At 34.5% G+C, this 19,026-nt stretch overlaps 2 protein-coding genes and 2 long non-coding RNA genes across 5 annotated transcripts; all 4 read left to right on the forward strand.

Annotated features, from left to right (window-relative positions):
- Positions 1-988: 988 nt before the first annotated feature.
- On the forward strand, positions 989-9,306 carry LOC136071164 (uncharacterized). 2 transcript variants are annotated; one of them, XR_010632483.1, is made up of 4 exons: positions 989-1,254; positions 1,364-1,436; positions 1,539-1,645; positions 8,936-9,306. It is a non-coding gene; the product is annotated as an uncharacterized LOC136071164 (long non-coding RNA). The 2 variants fall into 2 exon arrangements; XR_010632484.1 differs by having other exon boundaries at positions 8,969-9,306.
- LOC136071175 (glutathione S-transferase T3-like) lies at positions 3,208-4,535 on the forward strand. Its single transcript, XM_065782157.1, has 2 exons — positions 3,208-3,619; positions 3,709-4,535. Exons 1-2 carry the CDS (start codon positions 3,236-3,238, stop codon positions 4,324-4,326), a joined length of 1,002 nt encoding a protein of 333 aa, XP_065638229.1. The 5' UTR covers positions 3,208-3,235; the 3' UTR covers positions 4,327-4,535.
- A 1,203-nt stretch (positions 9,307-10,509) lies between the features above and the next one.
- On the forward strand, positions 10,510-15,796 carry LOC112025744 (syntaxin-61). The gene is given in 9 exon segments (XM_024058428.2): positions 10,510-10,724; positions 11,184-11,250; positions 12,092-12,205; positions 12,524-12,637; positions 13,020-13,152; positions 13,155-13,212; positions 14,986-15,076; positions 15,306-15,371; positions 15,605-15,796. Coding segments are annotated over 8 exon segments (741 nt in total). The 5' UTR covers positions 10,510-10,724; positions 11,184-11,196; the 3' UTR covers positions 15,716-15,796.
- Positions 15,797-15,814: 18 nt separating this feature from the next.
- LOC136071165 (uncharacterized) lies at positions 15,815-17,168 on the forward strand. Its single transcript, XR_010632485.1, has 3 exons — positions 15,815-16,286; positions 16,516-16,581; positions 16,815-17,168. It is a non-coding gene; the product is annotated as an uncharacterized LOC136071165 (long non-coding RNA).
- Positions 17,169-19,026: the final 1,858 nt, after the last annotated feature.

A 19,026-nucleotide genomic window follows, 5' to 3' on the forward strand; every position in this document is an offset into this window, starting at 1 on the left:
GTCTTGGATTTGCCTTAAATAAATTGCTTGTACCAAATTCCATAATTAATAACCAAGTTTCTTCAGAATATTTATGTTTTAGTTGGCCCCATAAACACCTTACAAAGCCCCTACAAACTAACGAAATCTGTTAAGGACTACAATTACAAGAAAATAATATCTGTATAATCATGAACCAAGGTAGAAAGATCCATACAAGGTTCTTTTCAATTAGTAATCAAGTTCATGGCAATGATTTAGTCAAATTCAGAAATAATTCTGTCCAAATCCCATGCCCTATGGAGTGCGTGATGAATAGCCAGCCCATAATTCTGCCGATATGCAGAATAAGAATTATATGCCTATGCCCTATATGCTTTTCATTCATTTAACCAATTAATTTAGGGTAACACCAATTTTAATGTGATTTTACAGAAAAGTGCTCCTGTAATTGTCTCAAGAAATGACACTTCTCCTTGAGGGTTTGTATAAATACAAGCTATCTCATATTGTGACTTCCAAACAATAATATATATATATATATATATATATCTTTCATTTTTTTCAAAAATCCCTAACTATGGGTAAAATAAAAAAGGCTACCCCCATGAGTTTTATAGCATAACACTCCACCCTATTTTTTATTTTGTTAGTTGCTTGAAGGTAATTGGAATATTACCCTAAATAGAGTTCTAAGAGCATCCACAATGGGGGTTGTATATGCCAAATGCTAGGAGCATTTGGTATTTAAACCCCAAAATCCTCCAGCAACCGGGAAGGTAAATCTTATATGCAAAAAAAAAAAAGAGATTTAGCTACAGTACCATCTCAAATGTAAGATGGTACTGTAGCTGAATCTTATAAAAAAAATAATATTTTAATGATTTTTGCCGGGAATATCTCTCACGCTCTTTATTATTTCTCATTATTTTCTCTTTCTTCGGTCTCTCTTCCTCCGTTCTCTCTTGTCTCCTCTGCTGTGTGATATCTTCAGCCCCATTACTTTGCCCCTCTCTCTCCGATCAGTGATCAGTTATGGGTGCTTCTCTTTCTCCGTTCTCTCTGTCTCCGTGATCCGATCCCCTTTACCGATTCAGTCCTCTCATAAATCGGTTTGGATTCACCGATTCACTCATCAAAATCACCGATTCACTCGTCCCATCGGTCTCTCAAATCAAATCGGTTTGGATTCACCGATTTGTTTGCAAAATCTCTTCACGAAGCTCCATCGGTCTCTCAAATCAAATCAGAATCAAAATCAAAGCAATTTACTAGGTGGGTTTTGTGTTTGTGTTTGTGTTTGTGTTTCTGCAATAAAAAATGGGGATTCGGCTTGTGTTTGTGTTTGGGTTTTGATCTTAAGAATGGCTGTTGATGTTTGCAGAGGTGGGGACCCATTTCAGAGTTCCATCCGAAGCCTTCTTTTGGGGACCCAATTCATTCATTTCATTTCATGGGTATGTATATATAGCTCTCACTCTTTCTTTGTATATTATATATAGTATTATATTTCTATACGTGGATCTAACACTTTTCTTTTCTTTTTTTGTTTTAATCAGATTCTGCTGTCTGAGATTGGAGGCCAACATTCTTGCTCTTATTGGGCGTCCAATAATTTTCGCTCTTATTTCTTTGGATTCCTTCGGTGACTCTGAACTCCGCTCCAGTATGTTTCCTACTTTTGTTCAATTGCTTTGCATCCTTTATTTTGTTTTGGGTTCTGTTCTTTTAAGAGTCATATATAAAAATGCATTTGTGAATTTCTTTTAGTTGTTAAGATAAACATTTAGAATTAATGCCAAAAAAAAAAAAAAACCCAATACAATAGTTCAATAGTTGCATGTTGTGTGTTTCCTTGTGGATTGATTTGGAAACATTTAGTGTACCCATTTTCGATTCTATGACAATGGCACGTTTTATATGTTGAAGCTGCAATTTCGGTATGTTTAGTGTAAATTTAGGAATGGTTCTCAAAAGGAGCTGTGGAATTCAGTTCAATGAGTGTGAAAATTATTGGGGTGTAGTCAATAGCACAGAATTTTCACCGTACATATTTGATTTGACACTTGGAAAACAATTATAATTAAGCATCCATGGAAAGAAATCGATTTTGTTACTAAATGTCACTGTATTGGTGTGTGAAAGGAAATGAAGATTCTCTTTTGATCTTTCTAGAGCAATTTAAAAATACTAGAGCATCTCAAGCATCTACATTTCCACTTATGTAAATCTCATTTTATTATTAAATGTCCTGTTTTGAACTCTTCCTTGTAGAGACTTCTAAACCGATATTTCTCTAATTACTTATTTACATGCAATGTTCCTTGTACTTATTAAGCCCACTATGCAATGTTACTGTGTAATTAAGCCCACTGTGTAATTAAGCCCACAATGTTACATGCAACTATTCTGTGTTACTGTGTAATTAAGCCCACTATGCAATGTTCCTTGTACTTATTAAAGCAATGTCATTAGACTTACTATGTTTGTAATAGGCCATTTGTGAGTGATGCTTTTGTTTGTAATAGGCTCTTAGGAACACTGAATTAGCACTTAGCTAGTATCCAAATTCTCATCCCATTAAAGCAATGGGGAATACAGAATAAGTAAAGATCGATAAATCCAAATGAATGATTGAATGTGTTTTGTACGCAGTTGGGCATTAAGATCCAAGCTCGTGAACAAAGAGAATGAACCCTTAGCAACCATTAACACAGCTAGCAAATGAGTTCCAAAACTAGCCAATAGTCATACACAAAAAAGTATGAGTTACAGTTCTACTACTGTCACTCAATTATGTCCACAAGAGCCTCTCTCACATAACATGTGATCAAGGCAGGGGGCTACTCAAGCCTAACCACTGTTCCCTTGTGAACCCCCACACCTCTCCTAACCTTAAGTGCACACTTTCTCTACCTTGTAAATTAACCTCCATTATGTTGGGGGTTACTTGGAGTAAGTGAAAGCCTTTTGTATATAAGACCTAAACTTCTTCATTCCCTTTCAAAAAAGCTCTCTGTTTGTACTGTCACAAAACATAAGGGATAGTTTGTATTTCTAATATATTGTTTTGATTAGGAGTTGTCAAAATATATTGTAGGATGTTGTTGTACATGAGAAGCTGCCACCAATCATAATATGTGAAGGCTTTGAACTCTTGTAGATTTGGTTAGGTTTGTATTTCTAATTGTAGTACTGTTTTCTAAAAGGGATGGATACACAAGAAGAGATAGCACAATATGCTAATATCTCACGGATGGATGATGATTTTCTGGCACCATTTTTAAGTGGGTCTCAAAATACTTCAATGCCCATCCAAGAGTCTTGTCCGGAAGTTGAAATTGTCACCCCTAATCCAACAAAACGTGGTGGCAACTTCAGCGTAGATGAGGACAAACTCCTTGTCTCTGCATGGCTTAACATTAGCATGGATGCCGTGGAAGGTACTGACCAAAGACTTGACAAATTTTGGAAGAAAATTTGGCAATATTTTTGCAAGAACAATACTTACGGAACCACACGTTCTGCTTCCTCCCTCAAAAGTCGATGGGGAAATATTAATAGGGAGACAAGTAGGTTTGCTGGGATCATGGCTAAAATTGAAGCCCGAAATCCAAGTGGTGTGACTTACGAGGACAAGGTATACATTATATTGCAATGGTGTCACAATAATAATTTCCGAATAGTTTCAAAACACTAATTATTTATTTATTTATTTTTTTAATTTAGTTGAAAGATGCAAAGGAACTATATAAAGAATCACCAGCTCAAACAACCGGCAAAAAATCAGCTTTTGCATTTGAACATTGTTGGGTTGAGTTGAAGAACCAACCAAAGTGGAATATGCCTAAGGAAAGATCAAAAGGGTTCCCTCAAACTCCAAGTTCAATTGATGAAGGTGGTAGTATTGATGATGACACAGTGGAGTTAGAGAGACCAATTGGCAGAAAAGCCGAAAAGGCTAAGCGAAAGAGAGCAGATGGTGATAAGAGTTTTGACGATTATTTGGCAAAAAAATTGCAATATATGGAGGAATCACATGAACAAGACAATGAGGCTCTTCGCATCAAAGCAGATAGGGTTCGAGTGGATGCGCAAAGAGCTGATATTGAAAAGGAAAGAGCTGATACTGAAAAGAAAAGAGCTGATATTGAAAATGAAAGGCTTCGGCTTGAAACTAGTAGGGAGACGCATAGAGTTGATATTGAAAATGAAAGGCTTCGTCTTGAAACTATTAGGGAGGAGGGAAGAATAATGACCTTAGATACAAGTGGCATGAATGACAAAGAAAGCCGTTATTTTGAAAATCTCAAGGATAAAATCCTTGCAAGACAACAATTAGAGTAAATAGTTGGGTTTGACTCAAGAAGATGATGTCTTGTCATAAACTATATTTTGGTAGTAAATTATATATGGGTTGGGGTTTGGCATATGTAGATAATATTTTGTTTCAACCTTATTTTGGTAGTGGTTTATTCTAAGCGTAGGTTTGGAACATGTAGATGATGTATTGTTCCAACTTGATCAATTGGCAGTAAGTTGTGCCACGTATGTAATGACATTATTTTTGTTTATATGAAAAACTTATGTCCTTTCTATGTTTGCTGGACTGTACTTTGACAAGTTTGTTCTTAATATTACTTAAAATAATAATGAAGATGAATTTTGTTTGCTTACATGCTTATAGTTTTGATATTCTGCTTATACCACTTCACAGATGTCATTTTATTGTAATTTCAATTGAACTCAACTTGGCTAAGTCTTAATCCCAATACTGATATTGGCACCATTCAGAAAATTAAGGCTGGGGTTGCACCCAAGGCCTGAGGTAGCAGACCCTTGCTACTTACTGAAGGATCATTGTTTTGTTTTTGCTATATTCTTCCTGTAGTAAATTTTTCTTTAATAAGGTACTTAATGATGAGGTGAAGGCTATTCTTTTGTAGTTAGATTCCCAAAAGTGGAGGATGTTATAATATATTCTAATAAAGATAAATCTGATTATTGGCACCAAATATTCCTCTACTCTGGTATTTTTCTTTTTGGGTAGGCATATATTAATCTGTCCTTGATTTCAAAAAAAAAAATCTGTACTTGTATTTTTTAAATGCACTTGATGCTTTGGCACTCACTGTTGCAATTTTAAAAATTTTCCTTTCGGGTGAGGCATGTATCATATTCTCCAAGTGATGTTTCCATTGCATGTTATTGAAGAAATTGCACATATGAGATACAAGTACATTTCTTAGAAATAGCCCTGTAAGTCATTTTCGGTAACTTTTGAGGCGTCTTTACTTGTCATTGAACAAAGTCCTACTTGTTAAGAACAGATGATGTGTGAGTGATCTTGATGTTTCATACGGAAGAAAATATTATTAAGATTTTACTTCATTGGAATCATCTTACCATTCTATAGCAAGTTTGGTCTCCAAGTGAGACTTCAAAACATATTTCTGAAAGAGCTCAGCCAAAGCGTCAAACTTCATGATCCTATTCTCTTTCAATTTTTTTTTTTTTTAAATAGACAGTAGCTCTCCTATGGCACCATCAAGGACAAAGGCTGGATATGCCAAATCTGCATATCCCATTGTAAAATTGAAAAACAAAATGTTGATTTTTTTTTTTTTTTTGTGTGTTTTATTTCAATTTGTTTTTATTTTTATCCGTTCATCATGTATATAGAAGGTTGGACCTTCAATCTCTTTGTTTTTTTTTTTTGATAAGATTCAATCTCTTTGTTAATTATAATTATCTGGAGCATACATAAAAGCCAGTACAAGTTGTTTGGATAAGTAAAAAAAAGCAAGTATATCTATTTCTATGGATTTTATCAAATTTTTGTTTTTCGAGTGACATAAAAGGGCATAAATTTGCATTCACCTCACCACGTGCTGAAATTGGCATTTCTTTGTATTTTAGATCCCTCAATTTATCTTATTTAATCTTAGGGGAAAAGCACAAGTTGTCCAATAAGCATAAGAATATAAGCCTTTAAATCTGGATTACTATGACTAATTGACTATATATTAACAATTTTCTAGCAACTGCAGATAACAATGCTTGTTAATACTTAGATTGATGACTAAAGACAAGGTCCAATTTGTTGAGTACTTCGAGTCTCAAAGGATAGCACCTTCCCATATAGTAACAATGCTTGTTATTGCTCTGATTGCTCCTCAAATTCAGCCAAAAATGAAAGAGTTAAAAGTAGTAAAAATAGAGAGTTTCTGCCTTTGCCACAGGACCTGCCTTGATCACCTGAACATTTGCAAATTCAATCTTAAATGCCTTGGCAAGGACATTATCATCAATGTCAGAAACAAACAGGATGGCAGGAACCGAATACGCGTCTATGCCAGCATTAGCACTACAAAAGGTAGAGACTGCAGAGGCAGTTTTTTTAAGAATGGGAATTATACATATAGTCCACTAGTGCACTACAAAAGGCTCATTGAAAAATTATCAAAACTAACAAGCAATTATATGTATCTTTTCTTATCATTATATCGTATCAAAGGTTATACTCTCATTCCTCATCTCATTTTTTAAGTGTGTGTGTGTGTGTGTGTGTATTGCTATGATCTTTCAACTTGAAGACAGTATGATCTTTCAAATTGAACAGTAAGATCTTTTTGGACCATAGGTTATAATTGCTTGTTAGTTTTGATAATTTTTCAATGAGCCTAACTTCATGAAAAGTTTTTGGGATCTTTATAAGTAATAGTTGTTAGGGATGCTAGCTGTTTACTCTTTTAATTTAGCATATACAATAGTGGTATCAATTTAGCATAATTCTTTTAGAATTTTCAGCACAAATCCAAAGAAACAGTTAGGACGGTTGAGACCTTGAGATCACATTTATGTCTTCTTTTGTCTTTTCCCTCAGCACATCCTCAGATGAACCTCAACTATGCTACAAACACTTTTTTTTTTTTTCACACTTTTATCTTTTATTTTACAACGTTTAAGGCGATAACCAGTAAGTGATGATTAACTTAACATTATTTTCACACAAACCCATTATTGACACAATTTTTTCGCGCACCAATCACAATTTATTATCTCAAGAAGTTATGAAACTTGGTGTGAATAAATGTGTCCCTAGACTTTCTGTTTGAACTTTCCTCGTGTAATCCTAGATAGGTGCTGCTGTAAACTATTAAATTCCAGTCCTTTATAGCATTTGAGGAATGAGGACCACCCACTCTTCTACCATTCTTCAGGACTTGTAGATGCTCATCTTTTAATTGATTGATATCCCCACTTGTGGACTCTGCTGGACTTTTTCATTGTCTATTTCAGCATTCAAGTCTTTTGGATATTCTTATAAGCAGTAGCCAACAACACTTAACAGCCTTCATTGGGCTTTTTCTTTTTAAATGAATGAGAGAGATTTTTTAAACCACAATAAAGCACTGTACAGTTACAATTTCAACTCAGAAAGAAACTCACAGTAAACAACACCTATACAAATGCATCTCACTGTCAAAGAAACAAATCAAAAAATAGGGGAAAAAAAAAAGCACTCATGAGGATGAAGTAGCCTTTGTAAACCTTTATTGGAGTTCGTAGCTGTTTACTCTTTTAATTTAGCATATACAATAGTGGTATCAAAAAAGCACAATAGTGGTATCAAAAAAAAAAAAAGCACTCATGCTATCTTCAAATAGTGGTATCAATTTAGCATATACAATACACTGTTCTAGTTCGTAGTGCTGAAAGAGAAGATTATGAGCCTTGGGACTTTTGCTTTATTTCTTATCAATCTTTACTAGGGGACTTTTGCTTTGACAGATTTTAAGCTTTGTTTATTGAATAATATATCTACTTGTTCCCTTTCCATAATGTAATCTCTGCTTGCTTTGCAATAATTGTGATAATTTCCTAACACTGTTGTCTTCAAGATTGTCTCTATGGGTCGCTCTAGGCTTCGCAAATTGCTTTTTGACGACTCAGACGAGGATGAGATAATGAGGCGAGTTCTTAAGGGTTCAACATCACAACGTAAACGTCGTCGGTATATCGAACGTGATCGTTTGGCAGGCCATAAAAGACTTTATCTCGACTACTTTGCCGACACACCAGTATATCCTCCTAAGTTATTTCGGAGGAGATTTCGGATGAGTCGGCCTCTTTTTCTCCGTATTCAATCCGCAGTGGAAACTTATGAACCTTACTTTATCCAAAGAAGAGATAATGCCCAAAGGCTCGGTTTATCTTCTCTTCAAAAGATAACAGCTGCACTTAGATGCTTGCGTATGGAGTGACAGCTGATTTTATGGATGAGTATGTGCGGATTGGAGAATCCACTGCAATAGAAAGTATGAAAAAATTTGTTAAAGCGGTGGTTGATATTTTCTCCAAGGAATACTTGAGGTCCCCAAACAACGAAGACATTGCTCGACTTTTAGTCAATGGGGAAAGACGTGGATTTCCAGGGATGCTAGGGAGTATTGATTGCATGCATTGGAAATGGAAAAATTGTCCGACTGCATGGCAAGGTCAGTACTCTGGTCACATTCGTGAGCCAACCATTGTTTTGGAAGCAGTGGCATCATTTGATCTGTGGATATGGCATGCATTTTTTGGATTACCTGGATCAAATAATGACATTAATGTATTAGAACGGTCTCCTATATTTTCTGAGCTCGAACAAGGACGTGCTCCTGCAGTTAATTACTCAATCAATGGCCATGAGTATACAATGGGATACTACCTTGCCGATGGCATATATCCGAAGTGGTCAACATTTGTTAAAACAATTCCATCTCCGCGGGGACATAAGAACAAATTATTTGCAAAAGCTCAAGAGGCGAATAGAAAGGATGTAGAGCGTGCATTTGGAGTGCTTCAAGCAAGATTCGCAATTGTGCGTGGCCTGCAAGATTTTTCTATAGTGAAACGCTCCAAGACATCATGAAAGCATGCGTAATTCTTCATAACATGATCATTGAAGATGAGCGAGATGTAAATGAAGCGGTGGAAGTAGATTATGAGCAAATTGATGACAATCCTACTATACAACCATCACGGGAGAACACAAATGAATTTACGGAGTTCATTGAAACCCATCGATGTATTCGAGACCATAAAATTCATTCTCAACTCCAATTAGACCTCATTGAACATTTATGGCAATTACAAGGGGAGTTGTAGGAACTTAAGTGTGTCACTTATGTATGTGGAGTTTTATTGTAATTTGATAATGTATGAGTCTTCTAAAGACAATATTGATAGTTATGTATGTGGATTGTATCTATATATATGTATGTGGATTATAAAAGTTGATAGGTTGAGTACATTGATATTTGATAGGTTGTATGTATATATATATATATATATATGTATGTGGATTTTAAAAATTGGCAGGTTGTATGTATATATATGTATGTAGATTTTTTGAGTTGGCAGGTTGAGTACATTGATATTTGGCAGGTTGCATTTTTATGTATGTATGTGGATTTTTAAAGTTAGCAAGTTTGAGTAAATTGATATTTGGCAAGTTCTTTCTCAAAAAAAATGAAAAATTGGTAGGTTCTCTGTGTGTGGTTGTTGAAATAGTTGGAAAGAAATTGGCAGGTTCTGTGGTTGTTGAAATAGTTAGAAAGAAATTGAAAAGAAAAAACTGGAAGGAGTGTGTGTGTGTGTGTGTGTGTGTGTGTGTGTGAATTTGGCAGGTTGTATGGCAGGCATTGTGTGTGTGTGTGTAAAAAAAGTTGGCAGGTTGTATTGGCAGGCATGTGTGTGTGTGTGTGTGTGTGTGTGTGTGTGTGTGTGTGGAAAGAACTTGAAATGAAAAAGAAAAAAAAATTGGCAGCTGTGTGTGGCAGGCAGAGAACGTGTGTGTGTGTGTGTGTGTTGGAAAGAACTTGAAAAGAAAAAAAAATTGGCAGGTGTGTGTGGCAGGCAGGGTTTGTGTGTGTGTGTGTGTGTGTGTTGGAAAGAACTTGAAAAGAAAAAAATTGGCAGGTGTGTGTGGCAAGCAGGGTTGTTTGGGTGTGTGTGTGTGTGTGTTAGAAAAAAATTTGGCAGGGACATTTCCAACTTGTGTGTGTGTGTAGAAAAAAAATTTGGCAGGGACATTGTGGCAGGCTGTGTGTTGTGTGTGTGTGTGTGTGAAAAAAAATTTGCAGGGACATTGTGGCAGGCTGTGTGTGTGTGTGTGTTTTAGAAAAAAAATTTGACAGGGACATTGTGCAGGCAGGTTCTCTGTGTGTGTGTGTGTGTGTGTGTGTGTGTGTGTGTGTGTAGAAAAAAAATTTGGCAGGGACATTCCAACCGTTTGAAAAAGCAGTTGAATTTGAAACAACAAAAAAATGGTAGTTGGAAAATAATAAAGAAAGATTAAAAAAATAATATTTTAATAAAAGGATGAGATATAGAATTTTGGGATGTTGGGTGTATTGTAAAATGGGATGGTATAATAGATAAAGTAACTTTTTGAGATTGTAAAATAAGATGAGATTTAACATCCGGATGTAGATGCTCTTAGTGGTCCCTCCCTTTCCCGATCCACCCCCACCCCCACCCCCACACCCAAAAAGGAGGAATAGGGCCAATTATGGGAGGGGTTTAATCAAAGTCCGTTATATATATATATATAAAAGAAAAGCAGCCCAACTCCAACTCCAATTCCAACTCCATGATCTCCACTATTTCTCTGATCTGATTTATCGATCTCTCGCCGGTAGGCTTAAGTCTCACAGATCAATTAGATCACGCGTCGCACTCTGTCTCTCACTCAGGTCAGTAGTACAACACAACCAACCCCTCTCCTCTTATCTATGCCGCCAATTCCAATTTCTCTATCTATTTCTGTTCGTTATTTCTTTTTATAAATTTTGTGTGTGTGTTGAATTCAATTAATAAATGATGTTGAAAATTGCAGTGTTTGGTTGGTTGGTAAATTATTGAATTACAATATTAAATTTTACATATTCAAATAAAATAAAAATCCATATGTTTCAGAATTGCTTATTTATTAGCTGGCCTGGGGTCATTAGAAGATTAACTTGAGATGAGAAAACTTTTGCTAGGAAGGAAGGTTACTGTTATACCCTTATCGTTTCTTTTTTATGTTCTAAACTGAATTAATAATCTCAGTAACAAAAATTAGCATTTCTTTTTCCTGGTCTTCCTTCGTGCGAATTGCATGTAGTTGATCTCATCTTGCTAAGCCAAAGTTTGTTTCTGGATGTGTATAGGTTATATTACAATATGCCTTCTGCTCAAGATCCATTTTATGTAGTGAAAGAGGAGATTCAAGAATCTGTAAGTTTTTTGTCAAATTTTTTTATGCTCTGTATCGCCTCTTAGTAATAAAACTTTTATTTGCAGTAAAGTAATGTTTTATTTGGTACATATGATTGTATCAATGTGGTCTCTTAATTTTTTTTTTTTTTTTTGTTATCTTTGCTTCTATTTTAATATGATATGATGACATATAAGATTTAAGTGTTCGATTATATCTGCAGCCTATCACATTGTGTTTTGGCGGTGTGTTTGGACCATGTCTCAAATCAAAAAATAATTTTTTATTTTCCTGACACTTCATGGACAAAAACCCTTGTTCCTGGGATTCCTAACTGGATAGTTCCACGGAGTGGCTGCTGCTGTATCAGTATATTGAGGCATTGAGACTGAGCTGGGTGCTGGTGTGTTGATAATTTTAGGTTGCTTCACTTGTATGGGGGAGTAGGGGGATGATGTTTGTGGTTGAATTAAAAAGAGTGATTAGTTTTTGAATTATCTTCTCTCTTTCTTTTGAAGTAACTTAATTTTATCAATAACCTCTTGCTTTTTTCTACCTCAAATATTGGCTAGGCCTTCGCTGGGCTGACATGTTTCTGACTTCTTTATTTCGAATTAATTGGAATTGTTTGGGAATCTTGGGGAACTTTTAGAGAAGGATAAACCTGTCCCTTTCATGTATAATTTACAATATGGATCTCTCTCTCTCATGTGCACATGGGAACCTACACAGCACTGTTGTATACATGCTCAGTGATATGACATCCATGACTTTTCTTATGAGTTGGACTCTGTTGATGGTGGAAATAGGAGTTTCCTGGGGGATATTAAATGTCTGACTATTTCATCACTACCTGTTTAGATTGATAAGTTGCAATCCACTTTTCACCAATGGGAGCGTATTCCTTCTGATATTGGAGAGCAATTACATCTCACAAAGGAACTGCTTGCTAGTTGTGAGAGCATTGAATGGCAGGTATGTTTAGAATTACCATACTTTACTTAAAATAGATTCTGCCTCTTATAAAGTTTTGGGAAAGATCAATCATAGGTTTCCATCATGCGATTTAATATGTATTGAATCAGTAAGAAGATATTTAGCATGTGAATTTAAATAAATATTCTTACTACACCGATGTGATCTCATCCTACATTGGAACTTTCTATTTTAGTAGCAATATAAAATCCTATACTGAGTCCACCAGTAGTGAAGCTTTTTGGATAAGTTTTGGCTTTAATTAAATGAATTAACCACTGTGCTCAACTGCTGAAAGCCTGCTTTCTTGATAGGAAGGTGGATGAATTGGACAAAGCAATTGCTGTAGCAGCTAGAGATCCATCTTGGTATAGCATTGACGAGGTGGAACTTGAAAAGCGAAGAAGATGGACCAGCACTGCTCGTATGCAGGTATCAACATTGTATTCAGTAATTCTTGTTATTGAAAATATATACTTTAAGCTTTCTCTTGTTAATCTGTCCTGACACTACTGATGTTTATCCCAAACTTTGTACTCAATTTGGTTATGATTTTTGGCACTCATTATGTGGTGAGCCTTTGGCTGTGTGCGTGTGTCTGGACTCTGGATTATTGACTGGAATTGTGCTTCTTAAGTTTTAACTTTATGTAGCTTGTGAGTCTTTATTAGTTTAATTTCTATGACAACTGTTTAAAAAAAATTATAATCTTTTTTATGAAATTATTATTTCTATTATGCAGTGTATTATGTTACAAGCTTTTGGCTTTACATGTGTGTGTGAGAGGGGCTAAATGATTGGAGTACTTTATTAGGTGGGCACCATGAAGAAAGCAGTAGAAGCTGGAAAAGAGTCAAATGGGACTGGCACTACTGGTTTGAGTGGAATGCGCCGTGAATTAATGAGGATGCCAGATTCTCACAAGGCAGATGGATCTAATCACTACAATGCCAAGATAATGATGACTTCATAGCATCAGAATCAGATAGGCAGCTGCTGCTGATAAAGTATCATTTTTGTTTCTTTCTTTTTCCTTCCACATACAGACACATGCAAAAATATCTTTAGCAGTCTTCAAACTCTTTGGATTTTAGTTGCTGAACTTCATCAAGGTAGGACAGTCTTAGGAAAACCAGTGTGTGGTTGTGTTGGGCTTAGCATTAGGAGAATTTGTGGCTTTAGGATTTTAGAATTTAGAAGAAATGGTTAGGGTTTGTACTTATTTTAGGATTTGCAGAATGACATGAAGTTTGAAAAGTTTGAATTTGGTTATTATTTTATAGGGAAAATGTGTAAAAATTTAGGGTCAGATAGGGTAAAGAAAAAGGTTTGATGTGTGAGTGCAAAGGAAGAGCGAGCGAATTTGTTATTGTTAAGAGATTGCGAACATTATACTTGCATTGTACCCATGATCAGTACTAGTGAAAGAAGATCAAGAAGCACTTTAGGGATAGAAGTCTTCGATAAACCAAAACACCAAGGTATATCTATTAATTACTCTCTGAAATATTTTAGTATAGAAAGCACAAATATATATAAGGACTCCTTTTGGTGTTGGTCATATTAGGGCTTCAAATTTGATTTTCGTACTAAACCTAATAAGGTAATTAAAGGCTGACTTGGACTTAAAGAAAATTAAACCAAGATACTTAGAATTTTCTTAAAAATTTAAGACTCAAAACTCAATTTCCAAAATACCCTTTAATTCACTTGAGTTGCAAAAATTTCAGTTCTACTCTGATTTCAAGAGTGAATATAACTTGAAAAATAGAATCCTGAGTTACTTTATTAAGCCTAGATTCTAGAATTTTATAATTATCCAGGACCCATAGCATACGATGCTTAAATAACTTACCAATAAAAAAGTCCCTTAAATTCATATGGTAATTTATTTATTATCATAAATTCACCAAAGTAGATAAGGATTTCTCTAACATACCTTGTTAAAATACTATGAAGCTTTGTACCAACTATAACCTCCCTTTTATGAAATTCTGACTATTTTTTGGTTGACAATGTTGTCCTCATCATTGAAATAATATAAGCAAATACACCTAAGAATGGCGTGGACAGTTATTTTGGGTTTGAGATCCATTGGGTGTGTGTAAATTATCCTCAAAACATAGAAAAAATAAAAATCATAATTTTATAACAATTATAAAAAATTATGTTTTATAGTTGAATAGTAATTTTGATTTTAAATAATTGGCATGTAGCACCTACTTGTGATGACTACTATAATTCATTCTAATGTTAATTGAACACACACACTGGATGTGTGGTATGATACTAATGTTAATTGAAATAATTAGCATGTAACATTTTTTTGAAGATTGTTGTAATCCTTACCACTGGCGAGCAATGCTATATTCAACATTGATACTATTTTCATAATCCTCTAAACTTTTACTATTTATCTGTTTGGTTTAATTCAAGATTAAGATGTTTTAACTGTTATTTCAAACCTTGCTTAGTTAGGACAAGATTCTGGTGAAAGTGGAGAGGAGAGGTGACCATTACATATTAGATTGGATGAGGGGTACCCTTGCCAAAGGCCTTGTAGCTGAATTGGCACCCCCCCATATAGAAAGTGCTTGGGGGTTTAGGGAGGAAAGGGTTCGAGCTGCGGAGTTAGCAGCATGTACTCTTATGTTAACTAGAAACCTTCTCTCCATGTTGTTTGAGAAAAACGCTATTTACTCTGTATTTGGTTTTGAAGTAGCTATTGCCTCTATTTATTTGTTCTTGATTTTGTATTCTTTATCAACTATTGATTGTAGGCAGCAGGATGAAGAGTTAGATGAACTTAGTGCAAGTGTAGAGAGAATTGGAGGTGTTGGGCTTACTATACATGAAGAGCTCCTTGCACAGGTAAGGATTTTTTAAGCTTCAGATCTTTGTAATAACTCTACCACTATTCCCTGGCAACAAATGATGTGAAAGATAGCATTGGTGGTGCATCCTTTAAGCACTTTAATCCATGAGTGACTTTTATTTCTGTATCTGTAACTTTTTAATTTACTTCTTTTTTGTCAAGCTTCATTTTTTAGGATCGTTTTTGTTGATTTGTTAGACTAACATGTAATATTTGGGTGCCCAGGAGAAAATTATAGATGAATTGGGTATGGAAATGGACAGTACATCAAATCGTCTTGATTTTGTTCAGGTTAGCCTCTGTAATAAGTCTGAGCTAATGTTTATTTCCAGGCTTTGGAAAATATGGGCTTCCTACCAATGATCTGATATTCAAGACTTAGGTTAACTCTATGTTCACTGAAAACAAGTTCAGATGTGAATTTTTTTCTCATTTGCTAAATTTAATGAATGGATTGTGTACTTATTTTAATGATTTAATATGTAATGAGTAAAAAATTCCATTTTTTCAACTTCTCTTTGCAGAAAAAGGTGGCTATGGTCATGAAGAAGGCTGGTGCAAAGGGCCAGATCATGATGATATTGTTTTTGGTGGTTCTGTTTATTATCTTATTCATTCTGGTCTTTTTCACCTAGGCATTGGTCTGAAACATGTATGAAATGTTAGAGATATGTGAATCTCCTTTTCTTTTCTTTTTTATGGGGTGGGGGGGGGGGGAGGGGTCNTAATCCTCTAAACTTTTACTATTTATCTGTTTGGTTTAATTCAAGATTAAGATGTTTTAACTGTTATTTCAAACCTTGCTTAGTTAGGACAAGATTCTGGTGAAAGTGGAGAGGAGAGGTGACCATTACATATTAGATTGGATGAGGGGTACCCTTGCCAAAGGCCTTGTAGCTGAATTGGCACCCCCCCATATAGAAAGTGCTTGGGGGTTTAGGGAGGAAAGGGTTCGAGCTGCGGAGTTAGCAGCATGTACTCTTATGTTAACTAGAAACCTTCTCTCCATGTTGTTTGAGAAAAACGCTATTTACTCTGTATTTGGTTTTGAAGTAGCTATTGCCTCTATTTTATTTGTTCTTGATTTTGTATTCTTTATCAACTATTGATTGTAGGCAGCAGGATGAAGAGTTAGATGAACTTAGTGCAAGTGTAGAGAGAATTGGAGGTGTTGGGCTTACTATACATGAAGAGCTCCTTGCACAGGTAAGGATTTTTTAAGCTTCAGATCTTTGTAATAACTCTACCACTATTCCCTGGCAACAAATGATGTGAAAGATAGCATTGGTGGTGCATCCTTTAAGCACTTTAATCCATGAGTGACTTTTATTTCTGTATCTGTAACTTTTTAATTTACTTCTTTTTTGTCAAGCTTCATTTTTTAGGATCGTTTTTGTTGATTTGTTAGACTAACATGTAATATTTGGGTGCCCAGGAGAAAATTATAGATGAATTGGGTATGGAAATGGACAGTACATCAAATCGTCTTGATTTTGTTCAGGTTAGCCTCTGTAATAAGTCTGAGCTAATGTTTATTTCCAGGCTTTGGAAAATATGGGCTTCCTACCAATGATCTGATATTCAAGACTTAGGTTAACTCTATGTTCACTGAAAACAAGTTCAGATGTGAATTTTTTTCTCATTTGCTAAATTTAATGAATGGATTGTGTACTTATTTTAATGATTTAATATGTAATGAGTAAAAAATTCCATTTTTTCAACTTCTCTTTGCAGAAAAAGGTGGCTATGGTCATGAAGAAGGCTGGTGCAAAGGGCCAGATCATGATGATATTGTTTTTGGTGGTTCTGTTTATTATCTTATTCATTCTGGTCTTTTTCACCTAGGCATTGGTCTGAAACATGTATGAAATGTTAGAGATATGTGAATCTCCTTTTCTTTTCTTTTTTATGGGGTGGGGGGGGGGGGGGTCTGGGTTTGTCAAGGAAAAAAGAATACGAAGCAAATGAAGAATCTGCCTTTTTGTTCTGTACAATTTCTTTAAGTGGACCAGAATTTGTTGTTGAACTACTTACAGTTGCTAGTATCATGTAAACCAGCTTTATATCATACTTATTTGTTTATTGCTACATGCTTCTGTGACTAGATATAGTAGGCTTATATTTCTGATTCGGTTAATGTTATCAAGTATATGAGCCCTGATAGAGTGGCATTTGTTTTTTGTTTTTTTAAAGTTTAGGACAAAAGTGTTAACGGTTCCGATTGTTTAGAGACATAAAATGAACTTTTTGAAGTTGGAAAAAAAAAAAAAAAAATTCATGCAAATTTTAGTGAAAAAAGAAGAAATTCATGCAAAAAAAAACTATATTTTTAGTTTTTATATTATTATTTGATTTATTATTTTGAGGTGTGGAAATTAAACTTTCATTCAAAGATGACTAGGTACTCCAAAATTTTGTCTGAGGCTTTGGTGTGTTTGGCTGTGGTGTAGAAATTGGTTAAGGCTTGTAGTAGATAGGAGTGTTCATTAAACCGCATCATCACATCCAAACCGACCAAAACTGCCCAACAATGGCTTTGTTTTGGTTAGATATAAAATCAAAAGTTCGAAAGTTTAATATTATTTTTTTGTTCTGTATATATTTATGCTACTTTTAGTTTACAATCAATTTGTCATGGATTTTATTTTTTTTATATTATTATTTTATTTTATTTTTTGTCTTGTATATATTTGTGTTACTTTTTTTGTTAAACATGTTATAAATAATTTTTAAACATAAACTATCATATTGTCATGGTTATTAATAGTAAAGTATAAATTGGCTATGATATCTTGAAAAATATATTATCCGAAAACCAACCAAATTGCACCTTGTACACCATATCGCATATGTGACCGCAAAACTGAGGTATGATGTGGTTATAGTTTTGGCCAAATCGCATCGAAAAGTGCGATGCTTGAAATGGTCTAAAACTGCACCAAACTACACCACAAACACTCCAAGTATGAGGGCCATTGGTAGTGGGTACCAGTTTAGATGTTGCAGTATTCTAATGATGATGGAACCTTGATATGTGGGTTGTGACTTTTGGCAATTAGAGGAGGTTGTGGAATGGTGCACAGCATTTGGGGTTTAGCTTCCTCAAGTCTAATGTTTGAAAGATATCTTGAAAGTAATGCAACACCACCTCCTCCATTAACTGCCGTTCGTTAATCACCTTTGCATCCAATGAAGCAGCAATCTCGTTAGTATGTTGTTGAACATTTGTGTCAGTGTCGTGGTGGTACGAGTAAGAGTATTCGAATAAATAGCTCAACCCTAACTCGATCTATTTAATAATCATGTCAAAACTCTCTAATCCTAATACAATGTTTTATTAAGTAGGTTGACATAATATGACCTATTTTAAACCACATAATACACAATTTAAGAAAAATAAAGCACTGGGGAGTTCAAAGTTTCAATGAAGAATTTATTAATATAAAAATTAAAAATCTTTTATTTACTCAATTGTATTAGAATTCAAACTTATATTAGATAAATATGACATTTATTTATTTAAATATGGTCATTTTGAGTTTATTGCAAGTTTAACAAGTCAGCATAAAATTGACTAATTTATTAATTGTGTTAAAACATGTCAACTTGTTTTGACATGAACCAATCTATATATATATAAAAGAAAGACTCACGTAACCAAAAAAAAAAAAGTTAGGATTAAGAAAAAAAGAGAGAAGGACTCCTGTTAGGATCTCTTTTCCCTCCTCAAAACCTTAGCAATTACCACCTCAAAACCTTAAACTTAACTTCATTTTAGGATTCGAAAAAAAAAACAAAAAAAAAAAAACAAAAAAAAACAAAAACAAAAACACAAGCAATCTGATTCAACTTTCTTCTTTGATTAATGAATTTTATGTCGAATTTGTTTATATTATTATTATTAATAAAATTTCAATTCAACATATGTGGATATTTGTTTATATTG

This window comes from Quercus suber, unplaced genomic scaffold (assembly GCF_002906115.3).
Source record: "Quercus suber isolate HL8 unplaced genomic scaffold, Cork oak 2.0 scaffold_291, whole genome shotgun sequence".
Taxonomy (NCBI): Eukaryota; Viridiplantae; Streptophyta; class Magnoliopsida; order Fagales; family Fagaceae; genus Quercus; species Quercus suber.